Source organism: Haliaeetus albicilla, chromosome 2 (genome assembly GCF_947461875.1).
Source record: "Haliaeetus albicilla chromosome 2, bHalAlb1.1, whole genome shotgun sequence".
Taxonomy (NCBI): domain Eukaryota; kingdom Metazoa; phylum Chordata; class Aves; order Accipitriformes; family Accipitridae; genus Haliaeetus; species Haliaeetus albicilla.
In genome coordinates, this window is record NC_091484.1 from 9,845,720 (window position 1) to 9,862,853 (window position 17,134).

Genomic DNA, 17,134 nt, shown 5'->3' on the forward strand with positions numbered 1-17,134 from the left:
AAATGAAGCACATATGTAAGATCAGGATCTAAATATATAATAGGCAAATATACCTGCAGCTATGGCAACTGCACTTACAACTAGAGATGCACATATGTGCATACAGCTTCTATTACATTTAGGGGCTAACTGATAATCTAAAGATATATGATAAAGGGCCAGGACCAGAAACTGTCTCTTCTGTTTCAAAGCTCAGTATTTATCCCTTGCATCTAAATTTCACTCAGTGTTCTGCACTCATTAACTCTGCAGCTATGTAATTTGCTTTGAAAGTGGTTAAGGACACTGTGCATCCAATAGCTAAAGTCATACATAAAGGCTTTCTGCCTTCTCTTCTACTCCTTCAGATCTGGGGACTCAACCCAGCAATCAGCACTATTCTTAACTTTAAGCACAAAAATATATTCTGCCACCATGAGTGGTCATCAATAACTCAACAGCAAGAAAGCAGTGCTGCTCGGAAGTTCGTTCTTCACAGAGCTGGCATTAAAGCTGGTTTGTGTGCTGAAGTTAAGTGTAAGTGGCTATGGTCCATCTTGCATTCCTTTAAGCAACCAAACTCCTTGATGATTACTCCTTTTTTTGTAATTCTACTGATCTCGTTGTGTCAAGTTATCCCACAGATTGTATTCTGCTCCTTATACATTTAAATGTTAGACATACTTAAGTGTCTTAATAAATTACATTCCAGGTTGTTCATTTTCTGGCCTTTTGTATTTCAAAAAACAAGAGAGACAATTTGTATTTTATCGTTTCAAGTAAGACACCTAGGCTCAGAGAAGCGTGGCAATTCACTGTCAGAAATATCCACCCCCGAGTTATTGTCTAGATGGCAGAGGCTGGGGAAATTGGCAAAACAATGTTTCTGCTAGGGAGCCACCACCGCTCTCCTTCTGCTTCTCAAACCGGCTCCAGGCACTTTCTCTTGTTCTTGTGATTCCCTTCCTGAATTACTTCAGCCAAGTAATTGTTTCATCATGTTGCACAGAAATATTTTCCCATCGTGTCACCATGACATTCATTTCTAAAACCAAGGCTCCTCCGATCGTGCATAGAAAATATATCACAAAACTTTTGTGCGCCCAGATCCCAGGTGAGCTAACGGAGCAGGGGAATACAGCAGATGAGGTGTTAGAGGGGTTTTTGCTTTGCTTGAAGGAGACTGATTCCTATTACTGTAATTTCTAGACAACATCAGTGAGCTACTTATTGCAGGCTTAATGAACTGCTGGTGCAATACACTAGCAAACCCAAGGTATTTATAGAAAACAAACAAGCCGTTGCGCTTGGTTTGTATGGGGATAGGAACCAATGCATCTTGTAGCCTCCATCAAAAATTCAGTTCTTTACTTTGACTGGCGTGATGTACAGAGGCGTCTGCATGCGAGCTCATCAAAACCAGGTCTGCTGACCGAGCCAGCACTTCTACAGTGTGCCTTATGGAGGGAATGAGTGAGTTCTTAGAGGATTTATTCTGCAAACTGTATGAAATTTTGAGACCTAACGAAACCCTCTGATTTAAATACCCTGAACTCTGAGAAGTGCTTTGATAGCAATGTAATGTGTGATACAGGAATCCCAGAGGCAGCAGTTGAAAGGACAGGGCAAGGTGAAAACTGGATGTAGATCAAAGTCTTCCTTAGCTTTTAATTAGCTAGAAAATTTTATTGGAATTTATTATTACTTATTATATGAATCATTTTAATAGTAAAAACATAAATTTGTGAAAATTTTAAAACAAATGAGGGTTAAATTTGGTGCTGCTCTGTGAAATTGTGGCAACCAGTCAGAAGGTTTGGAACTAAATGTGTGCCGATTGCAAATGCAAATCAATTCGCTTCAGCAACTATTAACCCATTTATCCTCGTCTTGAATTCCAGCCCTATGGTTTTTCACATACAGGCAGATCTAACCACCAACATTTCCAGGAGGGGAGGAAAGCCTTTTATTCAAAACAAAACATTTGAACAATTTAGCAGGTGGGAAAACGATCACAAAAGGCATTTTGGTTTCCAACAGAGTTTCCAATAGGTCAGACTGACCAAATCAGAATTACGGCTATGCCGAACGGGAGAGCTGTGCTTGACTACAGCTCCTGAGGACTGGTGTGCTGGCATCAAACCCCAGGGGTGGTGTGGTGCTCCAGGCGGCCACGCTGCCGCTTCCAGGATCATCTCAAAGAGAAACCCGGGAGTTTCACGTAGCTTTGCATCACACTAACACCACACCATAAATTTCACATGATCCTGATGTCAATCCAAGGCTGTATCTAATCTTTTTAGGTGTTTACATACTCACCATAAATTGTGCTGCTGATCTGCCCCGGCTGGGACAAAACAGCCTCAGTTCACGTGAAAGAGTCAGGAACCTCAGGATATTATCCAAGTGTACAGCTTCTACTAAATTTTAGCTTTACGCTGCAAAGATTAAACTCTCAGACTATGTTTTGGGTCCCAGCAAAGAGTTAAATAGAACTGCATTCTTTCAATGATTTCACTTGTCTGTTCAGTGAGTATCTCTCAAAAGAGAACTAATGCCCTCACATATTTAATGTACAGTTTTGGCCACATGGTTTTATTTTTATTTTATTGATTAATTAAAAATAGTGTTCAGAATTTGAACAGAATTGTTTCCTTGGGAGTAGTTAACTATATCCCTAGTTTTTGTTTGGATTTCCTGATTAATGTGCTAGGACCCTTTCAACATACATGCATAGGTTTAAATTTTTCTTCACACTTCACATTAGTCTAAGAGGTTTGCCCTAAACTTCTGACTGTTAAGCATTTGCGTAGACTTAAACATAAAAAAGGCTAACACTCAGGAGGGTAGTAATAAAAATTTTTTTGCATTAGCAATCAGTAGCAAAAAGAGTTAGAACCAAATTCGTCATTACCCCCCATCCACCATATAATCATCTATATCCAGTACAAACTGAATGCAGAACCCTGCCATTCCAGTTTGGTGGTGCTTTACACTCGCTTTGTATCAGTATGAATGACAGGAAAATGGAAGACAATGCTTATTGTATCTTAAGCGATATCACTATAAATAACAAAAGAAGATGTGTGATTTGGCCTCATATAAATTTTTTCTCTTTATTAAAGCAGATACTGAGTTGCATTGACTTTTATTCTGATCACAGCTAATGAAACATTGCTTGAAAACTAGCTAGTATGAGAGTAACTTCATATTTTTATACACATCCACATCAATGACAGTTGTTCTAGCAATGAAATGGTAAAGGTTAACATTGTGCACAAAGCTTTTTTCAGGTTGTAATTTCAATATCTGAAGGCTATCGCAGAATTTCAATGAGGAAAAAACCATACTGTTATCAAATGTGATCAAGTCTCCCGCCCAATAACCCTTTGGTGCATGTGTGCAATTTGGGTGATTTTATTTAATAGAGGAGAAACGATTAGTATAGAAACAAGCGTAAATTTTCCTGCATCTTCCAACAGTCACTAATGGAAGGCAGTGGGAAAAGTCTAAAAGCAACACCACAGTGTCAGAGCTGCATGGGGTTATACATGCTTTGGACAGATAAGCAGAGAGTAATAATTTCTATTAATAGATAGACGAACTGCTAACAAAATTGTATTGTATTTTAAATATTTTGTTTTAAAATTATACATCTGATTCCTTTTGCAGAACTAACAACTGAATTCAAACATCTAGCAAATGATAAAACAGTGCTAGATGCTTTGCAAAGGGGATGTCAGTGCTAGGGATTTGATCTTACTTATTTGTACATAGGAAGAAACTCTATTATTTTAGTAGTATCAAGAAAAATCTGTATGAATCAGTCAATGTAATAAATCATTTTAAAGGGGGGGGGGGGGGAAGCCCAAACAAAATGCTCTTTATAAACTTCCATAAAATTCAAAACAGACTACTGGAGTAAGTGCCTTAACTACTCTGCAAGGTTTGCCTGCATATAGACTGCAAAGTCTTACCACAAGCTGTACCGAAGTCACTTTAGGAAAAGAAGCTCAAGAGACCCTGTCAGAAGACAACCGAGACGTACCACAGTACTGCTTTCAGTCAACAGAATCTTATTTGTAATGGGAAACTGTATCAATATTTGGAGCTGAGCCACTGTTTGGACAGGGATTTTCCAATTCCCCCACTGTGATTAGAAATGGTATTTGGAATCTTTTGCCTACTTTAGTGCGTGGAGTTTTCTCAGATTCATTTCCAAACTATTTTTTTCCAGATTATTTTTTTCGAGGAAATGTTTTAATTATAGGGGCTTTTTCATACGCTTGTTTATAAAGCAGGGTATTTTATGACCTCCATGCATTTAATCAGGCTACAAAGCTCCTAAAATGTAAGTTATGTGGGAAATACAAGATTAAGAATGAAGGATTCGGGAATTCTCTTTCTGACTCTTTCACGGATTCCTTCTGAGACTAGTGTAAAATTGGTGCATTTATGTCCTCAACTTTCCTGTCTGTAACTGCATCTTTCTGGCAAAAACTCATTGCTGCACAAGTTTCCTCCTGAATGAGAAATCTGTAATGCTAATTGGAATAAAGCAGTAATTTAAACATCATTCTTTAAATTGCAGGAACACCGCACTGGCTCTCCTGAACTGTGGCAGGCAAAGTTTAAGGACGGGGATTAGCTCATTCATGCCTGATAGAGCTCTATCTCCAAAACCGGACTATTATTTAAACAAATATAAATACCTTTAGTACATCTTATCTTTCAATCTACCCTGCCTTCCAGCCCCCACAAACTGAACTTTTGTTGGAAGCTTTATCATTTATAAAGAAAGAAAGAAAGAAATGTATCTGAGGACATCTTCAGTCCTCCAGCAATTCCACTCTCAGCAGCACTCGGTTCTGACTGGGAACACTGCTTGTAAGTTTGGGTAACATTACATGGCCTACAGCACAACAAGAAAATAGGATCTAACGATGTGGATAAGTTTCGTAACTAGAAGAATAGTAGAATAAACAGCCACAGGAGGCTGGAGTAATCATCGTCACGAGGGACAGTCAAGACAAGATCTAACGTCTATCTTGCCTGCAAGAACTTGAGTCATGCTGGTGCAGGAGCTAGCTCACCCAAGAAAATCTATTCTTAGGGTCTCATAAAAACAACTTAACTGCACTGTACAAATTAAAAAGCAAATGGGTGAAATCTGTATCAGGACTAACACTCCACTACTTACTACTGCACAGCTCCTAGCAGGAGCTATGGAGGCATTGCGGGAGCAGGGAATATGTGACAAATTCCAGTAAGAGCTCTGGGAGATTCACCCGCAGGAGGCTATTATCTTAAGTGTCAAAAAAAAGCAAAACAGTTCTTTCAGGAGCAAACATGCTTTCCTTAAAGAAACACTAGAAATAAGCAACAAATTGAAGATTTGTCCTTCTGCAATCTATATTGGAATGTATAGCAGCAAATTCAAGTCCACTGTCTTTATACTGAAGACCCATTCTGTGTTCAGCTGTCAAACAGCATAGATGATTAAGGAGTTTCTTTTCTGGGGCACTGGGAAACTGGGATCTAAAAACTTAATGCTTAAATTTGGCCTAACAGGAAAATGGAAAATGCTGAGTAAGACCCGATCATTTGCCCAACTCCCTCCACGTAACCAGCTTGAGACTGTTAACTTCTTACAGACCTCGACACAGCAGCTATATACGGGGCGGGGGGGGGGGGAATAACACAACCTGGGAGCCCTGGCAAGGCTGGCTTGTTCCATCAGCAGGCAGAGTCTTAGTTTTCTCTGAAATAAAGTTATGGCCTGCTACAAACTTCCTCGTCCTCTGCCACCCCCCCCCCCCCTTATCTGTCGCTTGTCCCCAGCAAACATCCAGGCACACAGAAATGAACACATCTCATCAGAGAAACTCTATCTACAGTTTTTAGAAAAATGTCTCAAGAGAAAAGATAAGGGAGTCGTTCATATGCCTCTCACCTGGCCAGGTGTCATGAGAGCTTCCTGAGCAATGACCGAAATTACCGACATCCAACAGAAATGCTACTTTCTCATGTTTATTCCTGTAAACTACAAACATAAGAAATGCTGAATCATAACTTAGAGAATAGAAACTCTCTAAAGAAAAAAAAAAAAAAAAAAAAACCAACCCCAAACAAAAACTCATTTCAAGCTTCCTCCCTTACTTTTTCTTCCTCCCTCCCACTTCAGACTTGGTGTTACTTTGCCAAAGACTGGTCATGGCTTGGATAGCATATCTTGCTCTACACGTTCAGAACGGCAAGAAGCGCAAAAAACCCCCAACACAAACACCTCCTCCCCAAACAACACCCAAGCGGCAGGCAGCTAAAGCAAGTGATTAGAGGAAATAAAATGAGGCAACAAGAACGGGCTAAAGCTTCCAGCTCTGCTCTTTGCTGGGTTTCTCTGGGGGTTTTTGGTTTTTGTTTTTGTTTTTGTTTCCTTTCTCTGAGTCACAGAGAAAGCCAAAAGACCAACAAAAATCCTGATCCCTGATCACAGCATTGAGCCAGATCAGCTAGAATGTCAACCCTGCGTTTAATCTAACTTTAAACGTGCCTGCAAAATAAAACAAGCTACTGTTTTTAACCTAGTCATAAAGTTTATTAAAATTGTTCATTAATGCTTCAAATGTAGCAAGAATGCATAGATTCCCAAAATATACATATGTATTTTCTTATAGAAATAGATTATTCTTTATAATAAAAAAAACTGTAGGAACATCTTTAACAGATTACTCAATTCATGACTGACAGTTACACGAGATTGCATCATGTACACAGCATTCCCAGCCATGCTTAAAGGATTGCATCACTTTGCCCTTGCTCTCCTCTCGCTCTTTTAAATAACCCCAGCGCCCAGCAGCCTGCAGAGCCCGCCCGGGGCCGGGCCCCCCCCCCCGCTGACTGACAGCCCCCGGCCCCCGGTGAGGTCCCACCGCTGACAGCCCCCGGCCCCCGGCGGCGGGGCCCTCCGCCAACATGTAAATAAAGACCAAAAAAAAAAAAAACCGACCGGCCAAAAAACAAAATTAAAAACCAACCAAGCAACCCGCCCCCCCGGGCTCTCCCCTCGCCCCGGCCCGGCAGGAGCGCTGAGCAGGGCGAGGAGCCGGCGGCTCCGCTCGCCCCGCGGCCCGGCCGGGGGTCAGCAGCGAGGCGAGGAGGCGATGAGGGGCTCGGGCAGCTGTTTGAACAAGTTCCTGAGGGTGCTCAGCTCCCGGGAGAGCTGCTCCACCTTCTTCTGCAGCCGCTCGTTCTCGGCCGTCAGTTCCAAGACTTTGTGCTGCGTCTCCAGGTTGCGCATTTTGGCTTTGTCGCGGCTCTTGCGCACCGCGATGTTGTTCCTCTCCCGGCGGAGCTTGTACTCGTCGCTGTGCTTGTCCACGCACTTCTTGGGCTTGTTCTTGCCCGCCGGGGGGGCGGAGTAGCCCCCGCCGGCGGCGGCGGACTTGGAGGACTCGGAGGGGTTGGGGGTGCCGGGGGGGCTGGAGGAGGACGAGGTGGACAGGTTCCCGCTGCTGCCGCTCGGCACCGACTGGTAACCCAGGTAGGAGCGCACGGTGCTGCCGTAGGGCGAGGACATGCCCCCCGGTCCCGGCCCGGCTCCCCCTTCTTCCTTCCGGGGCCCTTTGCAAGAGTCCAGGGTCTCGAAGACCGGCTCCACTTTGGTTTCCACGATCTGGGGCGGGAAGCAGCCCGGCAGCCCCCCCGGCTTGTGGCTCTGGCTGGCGCAGGGGTGGCCGTGCCGGGCGAGGCTGATGTAGGTGTAGTCGGGCTTCTTGCTCCCGCCGCTGCCTTTATAGTCCTCGGCGAAGAGATCGGAAAGGAAATCTTGGCCGCCGCCGCTGCTGCAGGGAGGCTCAAAGTTGCCCCCTGCTGCTGCTGCCGGAGGAGGCGGCTGCGCCGGCTGCTGGGATGCTAAGGGGTCCAGGTAGGGGCTGAAGTCGATGGCTCGCTCGTGGTCCCCGACGGTGAGCTCGGTCATGGAGCGGCCCCCGGCCGCCCGCGGGTGCAGCTTGTTGAGAGCAGCCAGACAGTCCGCCTCGTAATAGAAATTAGCCACTTCCATCGATTTAAAGGCGGGCGGCTGGATGGGGAGGCATGCTGCGTCCCAGGCCACCAGGCGTTGCATGAAAGCAAAGGGGGATGCGGGGAGGAGAAGACGACGCAGGGGGGGCCCCCCCGGCAGAGGATCGAGCTGCCGCCGTCGGCCTGGGGGGGGGGGCTCCGGACCCTGCCTCAGTCCCCGGCGCTGGGCACGGCCCCCGGCTGCGCTGCCCACCCGGGCCGGCTCAGGTCCTGCGGCGCGGCGGGGCTTCACCGCTCCGGGTGCTGCGGCGGGAGCTGGCGCGTCTCCTCCGGACCATCTGGTTCTGGGCCCCGCGTCCTAAAGTCTCTGACTTAGGAAAGTTCCTTTCCTCAGTTATTTATAGGGGCGGTGGATCCCATAGCAACAGGCGCGTCACCGCCTGGCCGCCTGCCACGCTGCACGCTCGGGAACTGCTGGCCCCGGCCCCGGCCCCGGCCCCGGCCCCGGCCCCGGAGGAGGCACCCGGGGCGGGTGTTGCCGGTGCGGTGCCCCGCCGAGCCGGCCGCGATAAAACCGGGGCTTCGCCGGCCGAGGGAGGGCAGCGGGCCGCAGGTGAGGGGCGGAGCGGGGCTCGCCGCCCTCGGGTCCGGCACACGGACGGCGGCTCGGCCCCGCGGGGACACGCGTGTCGTGCCCCGGGACGCTGCCGCCGCCGCCGCCGCCGCCGCCTGCGCGCCGGCGGGGCCGCCGGCTTCGGCAGCGGCCGGCGGGGAGGTGGGCGCCGGTGCCGCCCGGCGCCCGCGTTGCCCTTGGGGAGGTGGAGGCAGGAGGGAGTTTTCCGAGTCCTTTCGGCAGGGCGGGGGAAAAGCGGCATAGTGGGAGGCAGGTCCCGTTATTCTGCGGCCCGGGCTCGCTCGGGTGAATCCCCCCGGCGGGGCGGGCAGAACCGGCCGCACGGACGCGCAGGGAGCCGAGCAAAGGGGAGTCGGAGCAGGCTGCGGCTTCTGGCGGCTGCCGGGGAGCCGAGCGAGCCCAGAGCTGCCCTCCCCATCTCCTCGCGGGGGGACGACGGTGGCCTTAAAGTTTGTCTTGGTGTATTTACTTTACGTGACATGGTGCAACCGTCCGGGTACACAAGCGATAGGGAATCTCTCTGCGCTGGCCGTACGTAAGGCGATTCAGAAGGCGAGGGAGATACGTGCGTGGAAACATGGAATCCGCGTGTTTTTAGAATGGCGGGGTTAAGTTTGGGAAGGAAGACTGAATCTTGATGTCCGTTTTAATTAAAGACACCCACCTTGGGAATCAAACTTATATTTTCACTCTCTTACTCCCACATTTACCTGTCTACAAGCTGGTGATTCATCCCCAGAATAAAGGACATTAATTTAAAACAAAACATATAATTAAAGGAAGTAGGAGTGTCCTTCGCCTCAGTAAAGAAGACCTAGCACTGCAGGGAAAATGACACTGCCTCTTAGAATAATGTGAAGCAATCCTGCGGTGTGGGAAATATTGTAACGTTAAGCCAGAGGAACAGGTATTGCATTATACCATTCAAACAGTCAACTGTTCATAATGTTCAAACCTCAGAACTTTGAAAAGAGGAAGAATTCAAGAATCGGTCAGTGGATCATAGGACGTTTTCGTTCTTTTCTTTTTTTTGTTTGCTTTTTCTTTTCACGTTTTAAAAGGATTTTTTCGTTCCAGAACAAAGTACCCTAACAGGTTTTCAGGCTTCAGATATTTCCAGTTCCATCTTTATCTACCAAGTAAATCTTTGGTGAATGCACCAGAGATTAAATTGGAGCTGGGCCTGGCCAGAGCGCTGGGTCTGGAGGTTGTAGTTGGAGCCCATACCTTCATAAATACAAACATCTGTATTGGGTGCAAATACTGGCAAGTTGCAGTGAGCCAGGGCTTGTTCTTCTGGCTGTTTACTCCCTTGTTCCGCATCTTTATCCTGCATTCTGATCTGGCAGTTACATCCAGCGGCTGCCCTAACTGGCCCTTGCAACTGAACTCTTAAAATTGGTCTCATGTGCTTCCTGCCTCCAAAATGTCTCAGGGACCCACAGGCAGGAGGTCTCCTGCCGTGGTGACCGGCTGAAATGCGTGGTTGGTCTTTCCTGGCATTACCCTGACAGGTCTCCAGCTTGCCACGGCCGTTGGCTAAAATTGAACACTAAAGCTGCTTGGTAAATTTCCTGGGCAGTTTTTCAGGATATTTTGGGAGATCTAAATTTGCCCTCTTCAAATTTCTGCCCTATTCTCTGCCGCTCGGCAGCAGAAAGTTGTACTCCTGCCCGGGCTGATCTTCCCTAACAAAATAAAACGTCTGTGCAAACTGTCATGTGAAACAGATTATATCAGGGATGGTGTGGCCCACACCTTCTTTCCAGGCCAGTGCTGAGTAATCCCATAGTCACCGAGATCACACGTCAGCCAGGGTGGTAATTGAGGTTGGATGCCCAGCTTGTCCCCTCCTTCCCTTCTCCCCCCCTCACCTCCCTGCTGTGCCTGGATCTCTTTAAACTTCCTCCAGCTCACCTCAAATCCCAACAGCCACTCTCAGGGAGCCGACGTCCGTTCTCAGCTTCTCATGGGAACCTTGTTGGCGGGACTAACCACTTATCCAAAACCCTAGCATTCGGCAAGCAGGTTTTGAGCTAACTCTGGTCTCTTTTAAATTGTTTCTGCACTTGTCATAACAAATGCATGGCCAGAAACGGGGTTTTTGAAATGGGAACAGGTGCAGAGCGAGGCTCGCACCACAGAGGATTGGGCGGAGGTCTGGGCTCACCGAGCTCTGTCCCTGCGAAGGGCCATGGCTTGGCTGGGCCAGATATGGAGAGGCTGCTAATGATCGTCCTGGAAAACCTCTTCAGAGAGATGCTTTAGATAGGAAAAGAGATGCAGACATTCCTGGTGAAGTGATCCGGGCACTGGTCTCTCACTCTGTGAAGAACCCAAGGGCAGCAGCCCTTCCGCAGCATGTCTCCCAACAGAGCAATTTGCAGCAGAAAGGCAACACTTCTGTGAAAAGCACCTTTTTTCTAGTGATTTCATGATTTCTTTTTTTCAGAACTAGTCAGCTGAGGAAGGAGACAGCATAACTCACAAATTATTACTTAGTAAGAACATCAACATTTTTGAGCAAGAAAAAAAAAATTCTGATGCAATAGAGTCCAGATTCCTCTACATTGATGTGTGAAACAATATAGGTACCGGGAGGGTAGCAGAAGGATATCAGAATGGTGAAAAGCTGGAGGGAGGAATCTCATTCTCACTGCTCATTTCTGTCGCGAATTAAATTCTGCTCTCCAGTTTCCCTTTTGTACTGTAGAAGCCACAACTTTCCAGCTCCAGGCTCAGACCTACAATAAAGCATTGCAGAGGCATTTTCTTCCTGGAAATTGTCTTCTTTTCCAGGATTTCTTGCAAGCTCTCCAGTTCATGCGCTCCAGGTCTACAGCAGCTGTCCCTGGAAGGACACCAGCTTTGGGGAGATGCTGTTAGTTTAATGGTGACGGCTCAAACGCTGAAGTGTTTGTAAGAAGGTCTGTGGACTGAGGATCATAGTCTAGAACAAGGCTATCTGTAATTCTGATGCTTCTTGCTGCGGACCTGTCTCTTGTATTATCTCCCTTGCAGTAGCTCTTAGCAGATCAGTAAGATCAGAGATGCATCAGGCTAAACCCTGTGTGAACACAGCTGCTCACCCACAGACCTGCAGTCTTAAAACAGCATGGAGGGGCAGGAGAGGGGCAAAGAGGAAAGAAGTTAATGCCAGAAGCTGACAGCTGCATCAACGAACAAGATGCTGTAGGTAGGATGTTGGAGGTGAGCTAAAGAGGAGAATGTGAGGGGTTCTGGAGCGGAGGAGTATCCATGCAAGCAGGCAGGCCGGGAGAGAGCACAGAGGTAGTGTGGGAAGGTCTCGGGGGGGGTAAGAGGGGACCTTGCCTGAAAGACTGCCTTAAGTAGAGCAATGTTGCAATAAAGGCTGAAAAATAGAGAAGTAAAATCGAAATTTATTTCTGAGCATGTTGTGCGCTCTGTTTTTTCTTCTTCCTAGCCCCAGGTCCCTCTTTATACAGCCGCAGACCTTAGCCAACAACAACTCGTAAGTTGTACCTGGCAGAGGCCAGATTCCAATCTATTGCTTTCCACTTGCCGTTCTCCACTATAAAAAAACAGCACTTATGAGATGTCAGACAGGGACAGTGTCTCAACTCAGAGAGAGGTTGGCTCTCCTTCCGTCTCCCCCAGCTCTTAGGCCAGGCTTGAGACTTTGCCTCATTTTAACATGAAAAACGATTGCCACATGCTTTCTTCTGAAACTGCAGCTCCGATACTCTGCCTTGCAGTCCCCAGTGGCAGGCAGCTCCCCAGGTGGTTGCAGGCCATGTCTCCTGGCCTCCTTCGGTTCTTTTGTTACAGACCAGAGTCCTCCCCCTCCCTGAGTGCTCCCTCACCCCTTGTTCCCATGTGACATGGTGATGCTCAGGTATTTGTTGGTCTTCTGCTGATTTTCTGCTCACCTCTGACCTAGCATGCTTGGCCTTTGCAGCGCTGGGTTGCTCAATCCCCGCTTTATCTACATGTTGCTCTTTGCCCTACCGAGTGCTGCAGAGATGACACCTGGGGATTGGCACCACTGCCTCCAGCCGGTGGGACAACATGAGCGAAATACCTTCCCCTACCAGACTGAAAATTTTCCAGAGCAAATTGGAGGTCAGAGCACCCGCTCTGTGGCTCTGTGAAAGAAAGGAAAGGAGGGAGAGCCAGAGTGCCCGTGGAAGGGAGCAGTGACAAAGCAGAAGCTCCAGTCTCCAGTCCTCTGTTGCAGAGAAAGTCCGTGCTGAAGCCATTTGGCTGGCAAGACGTGGGCTGTCTTTCTGAGCAGGGACAGTAAGAGGGCACTTTGTATTTTATGAGTAGCCTGTTTCCTTGTATTGCCCCCAAAATGGCAGAGAAGTTGCTGTCCACTAACTTTCCAGAAGTTCTCCATAGTTGTCTGACATTTCCTAGGTAATTGTAGAATCTGACTTTGATGAATTTGTTACAGACCACATATTAATGCTTTTTTTCTAGCATATCCAAGCTTTCGAAAGATCCATCAAGGGAACAGGAATCCTATCGTTCCAGGATACCCTGCCAAGAGTCAGAAGTTCCCAGTAACAGGACTTGGTAATTCATTTAGGAAATTTCTAAAAGAGGAGAACAATTCAGAGGTCCTGAGGCTACAGGCCAGGTAGCTAGAACGCCATGGTGTGTATTGCCAGGAGCAATATAAACCGAGGCAAGTCGTAGAGAGGGTGACAGGAGAGCGGGCTTAAGCGAAGAACCGAAAGGTTTTTCTTCATTAAAAGCCTTAAAGGTTTGTGCCCTAGATTGTACAAACACTTTTTTTTTTTTAATCTGCTCTCATCTTGTGTCGAGCACCACGGGGAAAGCGGGGCTGCCAGGGAATGAGTTAGGACTTGTTGGTTGTGAGTGCTGGCATCTAAGAACAGCCCCTGGGCTGGTCTGTGTCATCTGGCAGCTGGCCTTGGTGGACTTGGGTACCGGGGGGCCATAGCCGCAGCGTGCCGTCCCCCGCGTACCTCGCTTCTCGGCCCCTGTCGCTATCTTCTCTTCGCGTTTATGGCTTTGGACGGGAGCCGTAGGAGTGGCTATTCCAGCTCTCCCACCCACTGCCGCTTTCCCATGCCAGAGAGAGTCCAGCAAGGGAGCTGCAGCCAGTTTCTGCTCCCTTTGTGCCTTGTGGCTCGGGGAAGAGACCAGAATTGCGTAAGTGAGGGCAGCAGGCGAGGGAACGGAGCCCGAGCGCGGCCCTGGGCGAGCCGACCCTGTGGGTGGGCAGCCCTCGGGTACAGAGGTGTCAGGGGGGAGCGTGCAGAGAACTGGAGGTGACCCGGCTGCTCCGAATTCGCAGCGGGGGGGGGCAGCGGCCGGGGCTGCGCCAGGTGAAACCACCGGCCGCCCTTCGGCCGCCGCTGGGGCTGCAGCCGGCGGTGGCGGGAGGCGGGCGGAGGACCAGGGGATGAGTTTCCACGAGGAACGTTCCAAAACCTCGTTCTTCGGCTCACGCCTCTAACAACTCATCGGCAACCGGGCTGCGCAGCAAGAAGCGCGGAAGGTTTTTCCCGCGGCTGCCGCCGCCGCCCCGTGCCCCCCGTCGCCGGGACGGCTCTCCAGGGCGGGGCGGAGGCGAAGCACGGCGGTGTCGGCAGGGGACGGGCCTTCACACCCGCCACGCTCCCTCCAGGCCCGGCGGACCGCCCGCCCTCCCCTCCCCTACCCCGCTCCGCTCCGCTCCGCCCGCCGCCGGGCACGGCCCCGCCGCCGTCACCGGGCTTGGAGCGCCACCTAGCGGCGCGCGGCGGGGCCGGGCGGCGGCCGGGCGGGGCGGGGGCGGGGCCAGGCGGGGCGGGGGCGGGGCCAGGCGGGGCGGGGCCGGGGCGTTGGCGGGAACGGTCCCGTCCCCCTCCCGGAGCTCCCGTCGGGCCGTTCTTTTCACAGTTGTTTTTTTTCTTGAGGAGAGGTTTGCTGGCTGAGGTGCAGCTGCGGGTGATGTCGTCTCGGGAGGAGAGAGGACAGTCTGCCGCCGGTGCCCGGTAGGGGTCCCTCCCTTCCCTCTGTCTACCCGGTGCCACCGGGGGCTGGCGGGGGGCCGATGCCCAGGGGACCGAGGGACAGCGGGGACCTTTCGCAGGAAGGAGCCGAAAACGAACAGCACGGCAGGGGCTTGGCTATCTGCTGCCCCTGAATAAACCGGCCAGCCATTTAGCTCTTTGAAGGGCCCCTTACGGTAATACGGCCTGTCGTGTTCCCATATGGTCCTTAACTTCCCCAAACAGCATCCAGGTTTTCCTGCGGAATTAGTCTCTTAATACAGACTTCCCTTCAGAGTCTCGGCAGCCTTGTCCTAGCCACGCTGATACCTGTACCAGGTCACCAGTAGGTTGCCTAATCCATCACTTTTAAGGTGGTGTTTGTAAAAGCCGTCGCACTCACGCAATGCTAAACCCTCACCCTTTCCTGGGGTGTGGGGGTACGGCGGCTGTACCAGCTCTTGGAGGTTCACCAGAGTCTATGAACTAACTTACTGTTTCTCCCTCCTCCCCCAGATAATGATAAAAAAAGGAACATTCTTCAGATGTGTCCGGAGCGTCGGTTTGTCCCTAGGAAAGGAACAACCCCCCCTCGATGGTCTTCTGTCTTGTCGCATTGAGGTGAGATCAGAAGGGGCTTCAAAGCACCTTTTTCCTTTTGCAATGTTTGTCTTTAGGCAGCTACACTGATGTTATTACAGAAGGATGCAGCTTCATTCCAGCCGACACCAAGGCAAAACTAATAACCATTTTCCAAGAAAATTGGATAACCCATCCAAAGCCAAACCTGGCTGGCAATTTGCTGCCTTTTCTTCATAGTGGCAGCCCTTTTGCCTTGACAAAACAAGGTGACTAACAGATGTTGAAGGTATCGTGGGAAACACGCCCAAGAACCGCACCTCAACTAAAACTCTTTATGTCTTTCCCCTAACTCACACATTCATAATGGGGACAGATGGTCACATATCTCAAAACACATTTAAAGGTGCCATATCCTACTGAATTGACATTAATTCACTCACATTTACACCACTTCCGTACTAGCATTATTGAGGTCACTGTAACCCTAAGAGGATCTTAGCAAACTCCTTAGCGTCGGAGAAGCCTAACCTCACAAAAGTCTAATGAAAACATCGGCATCCCTCAATGCCAGAACACTCCCATCCCTCAGTCTAAACACAGCCCCGGTCCAACAAACTGAGGCACCCCACACTAATGCCTTTTAATTGGCTTATGACCTAATTAACAGAAAACAGAAAAATCCCCTTCTCAGATAAATACCTTCTTCTGTGTCTGCAGCAAATCATTGTCATTTATAGTTTCCAGAACTTTTGAGGTGTATATATATATATATATATAAAACTCTTGATGAGTCCAGGACTTAGTGAATTCCTGAGCCCTTTTTTCATTAAGAACCGCTAATTTGAGCACATGATTCCGGCTAATTATTAATTAACTTGTGATCCTCCAAAAGGCAGGGCAGACTCAGGGAGGCACACAGCGTGCCTTTCAGCCTGCTTCAGAAACACAGTGATTTCAGAGCACCGTGAAGTGACAGCGCGGAGCAGTCCTTGACTGTCAGCTAGGTCAAGTTTGGGGAAGCTCCTGGGTGGTTTGGTGCATTTCTCTCCCGGCTCTCTGGAGGGGGAGCCCGCAGGGCAGCCCCCGTGTCACGTCCTGCAGGAACAGGATCAGCCTTTACCCCTCGGTGGGTGTGATGTGCTGGTCCGCAGGTGCCTCGGGTGGGTACAGCCACTGGGCCCGGCCGACGTTGTGCTTCGCTGCCACTGTGGCCTTGCTGTCACAGCATAGAGAAGCATTTTATTCACTGTGGTGTATCATTTTCAAACCTTTGGGTTGAACAGTGTCTGGTTTAGTATTTCACTCTCTGTAAAGGGATCTATTTTTAATGTTTAAGTGAAATCTATTTAATTACTTGAAACAGTTCTTATTTTAGTGCTATTCTATTTGATATTCCAATAAATCTGTTGCAGAAATTGTTTTTTACAGGCATGGTGTAGTACTTAGATATTGCTAGGGGCTTTTTTTTTTTTCCTGGCTCTTTTTCCCGTGCTGGAACGTCTTTTTCTGGGACCCGTGAGTACACCGGTGGGTGCCTTTAACCACCTCCACGGAGGGGCACGGCCTGCAGTACCAAACGGAGGGACCGAAAATGATTTTCTTGGCACGATTACCTAAACGTCGGGGCTGCCAGGCCCCTCTCTAGCGCCGCACGCCCCGCGCCTACCAGCAGCCCCCCCACCCGCGGTGAGGGCCCACGGGGCCGCCTCCGCGCCGCCGCGCAGCGCCGCCATGGGGCGCGCAAGGGGCACCGGCCGGAGAAGGGCAGCGCGGGGGTAGGGTGGGGGGCACGGCCGGGACCTCCACACCCAGCGCCCGCGGCCCCGATAACGGCCCCGGCCCGGCCCGGCCCCGGCCCCGGCCCCGGCCCCGTCCGCAGCCGCCGCCCGCTCCCGCCGCCAGCTGCGGCCCGCGGGGCGGGACGCCT

The 17,134-nt window shown here is 49.6% G+C and overlaps 1 protein-coding gene and 1 long non-coding RNA gene across 2 annotated transcripts; one reads left to right on the top strand and one right to left on the bottom strand.

Moving 5' to 3' along the window:
• Nucleotides 1–3,069: 3,069 nt before the first annotated feature.
• On the bottom strand, nt 3,070–8,397 carry CEBPB (CCAAT enhancer binding protein beta). Its single transcript, XM_069805436.1, has one exon. The coding sequence runs from the start codon at nt 8,105–8,107 to the stop codon at nt 7,121–7,123; it is 987 nt and encodes a 328-aa protein (XP_069661537.1). The 5' UTR covers nt 8,108–8,397; the 3' UTR covers nt 3,070–7,120.
• Nucleotides 8,398–8,900: 503 nt separating this feature from the next.
• LOC138689670 (uncharacterized) lies at nt 8,901–16,896 on the top strand. The gene is made up of 5 exons (XR_011328567.1): nt 8,901–11,834; nt 13,103–13,801; nt 14,554–14,628; nt 15,142–15,246; nt 15,327–16,896. It is a non-coding gene; the product is annotated as an uncharacterized lncRNA (long non-coding RNA).
• The last annotated feature ends 238 nt before the right edge of the window (nt 16,897–17,134 follow it).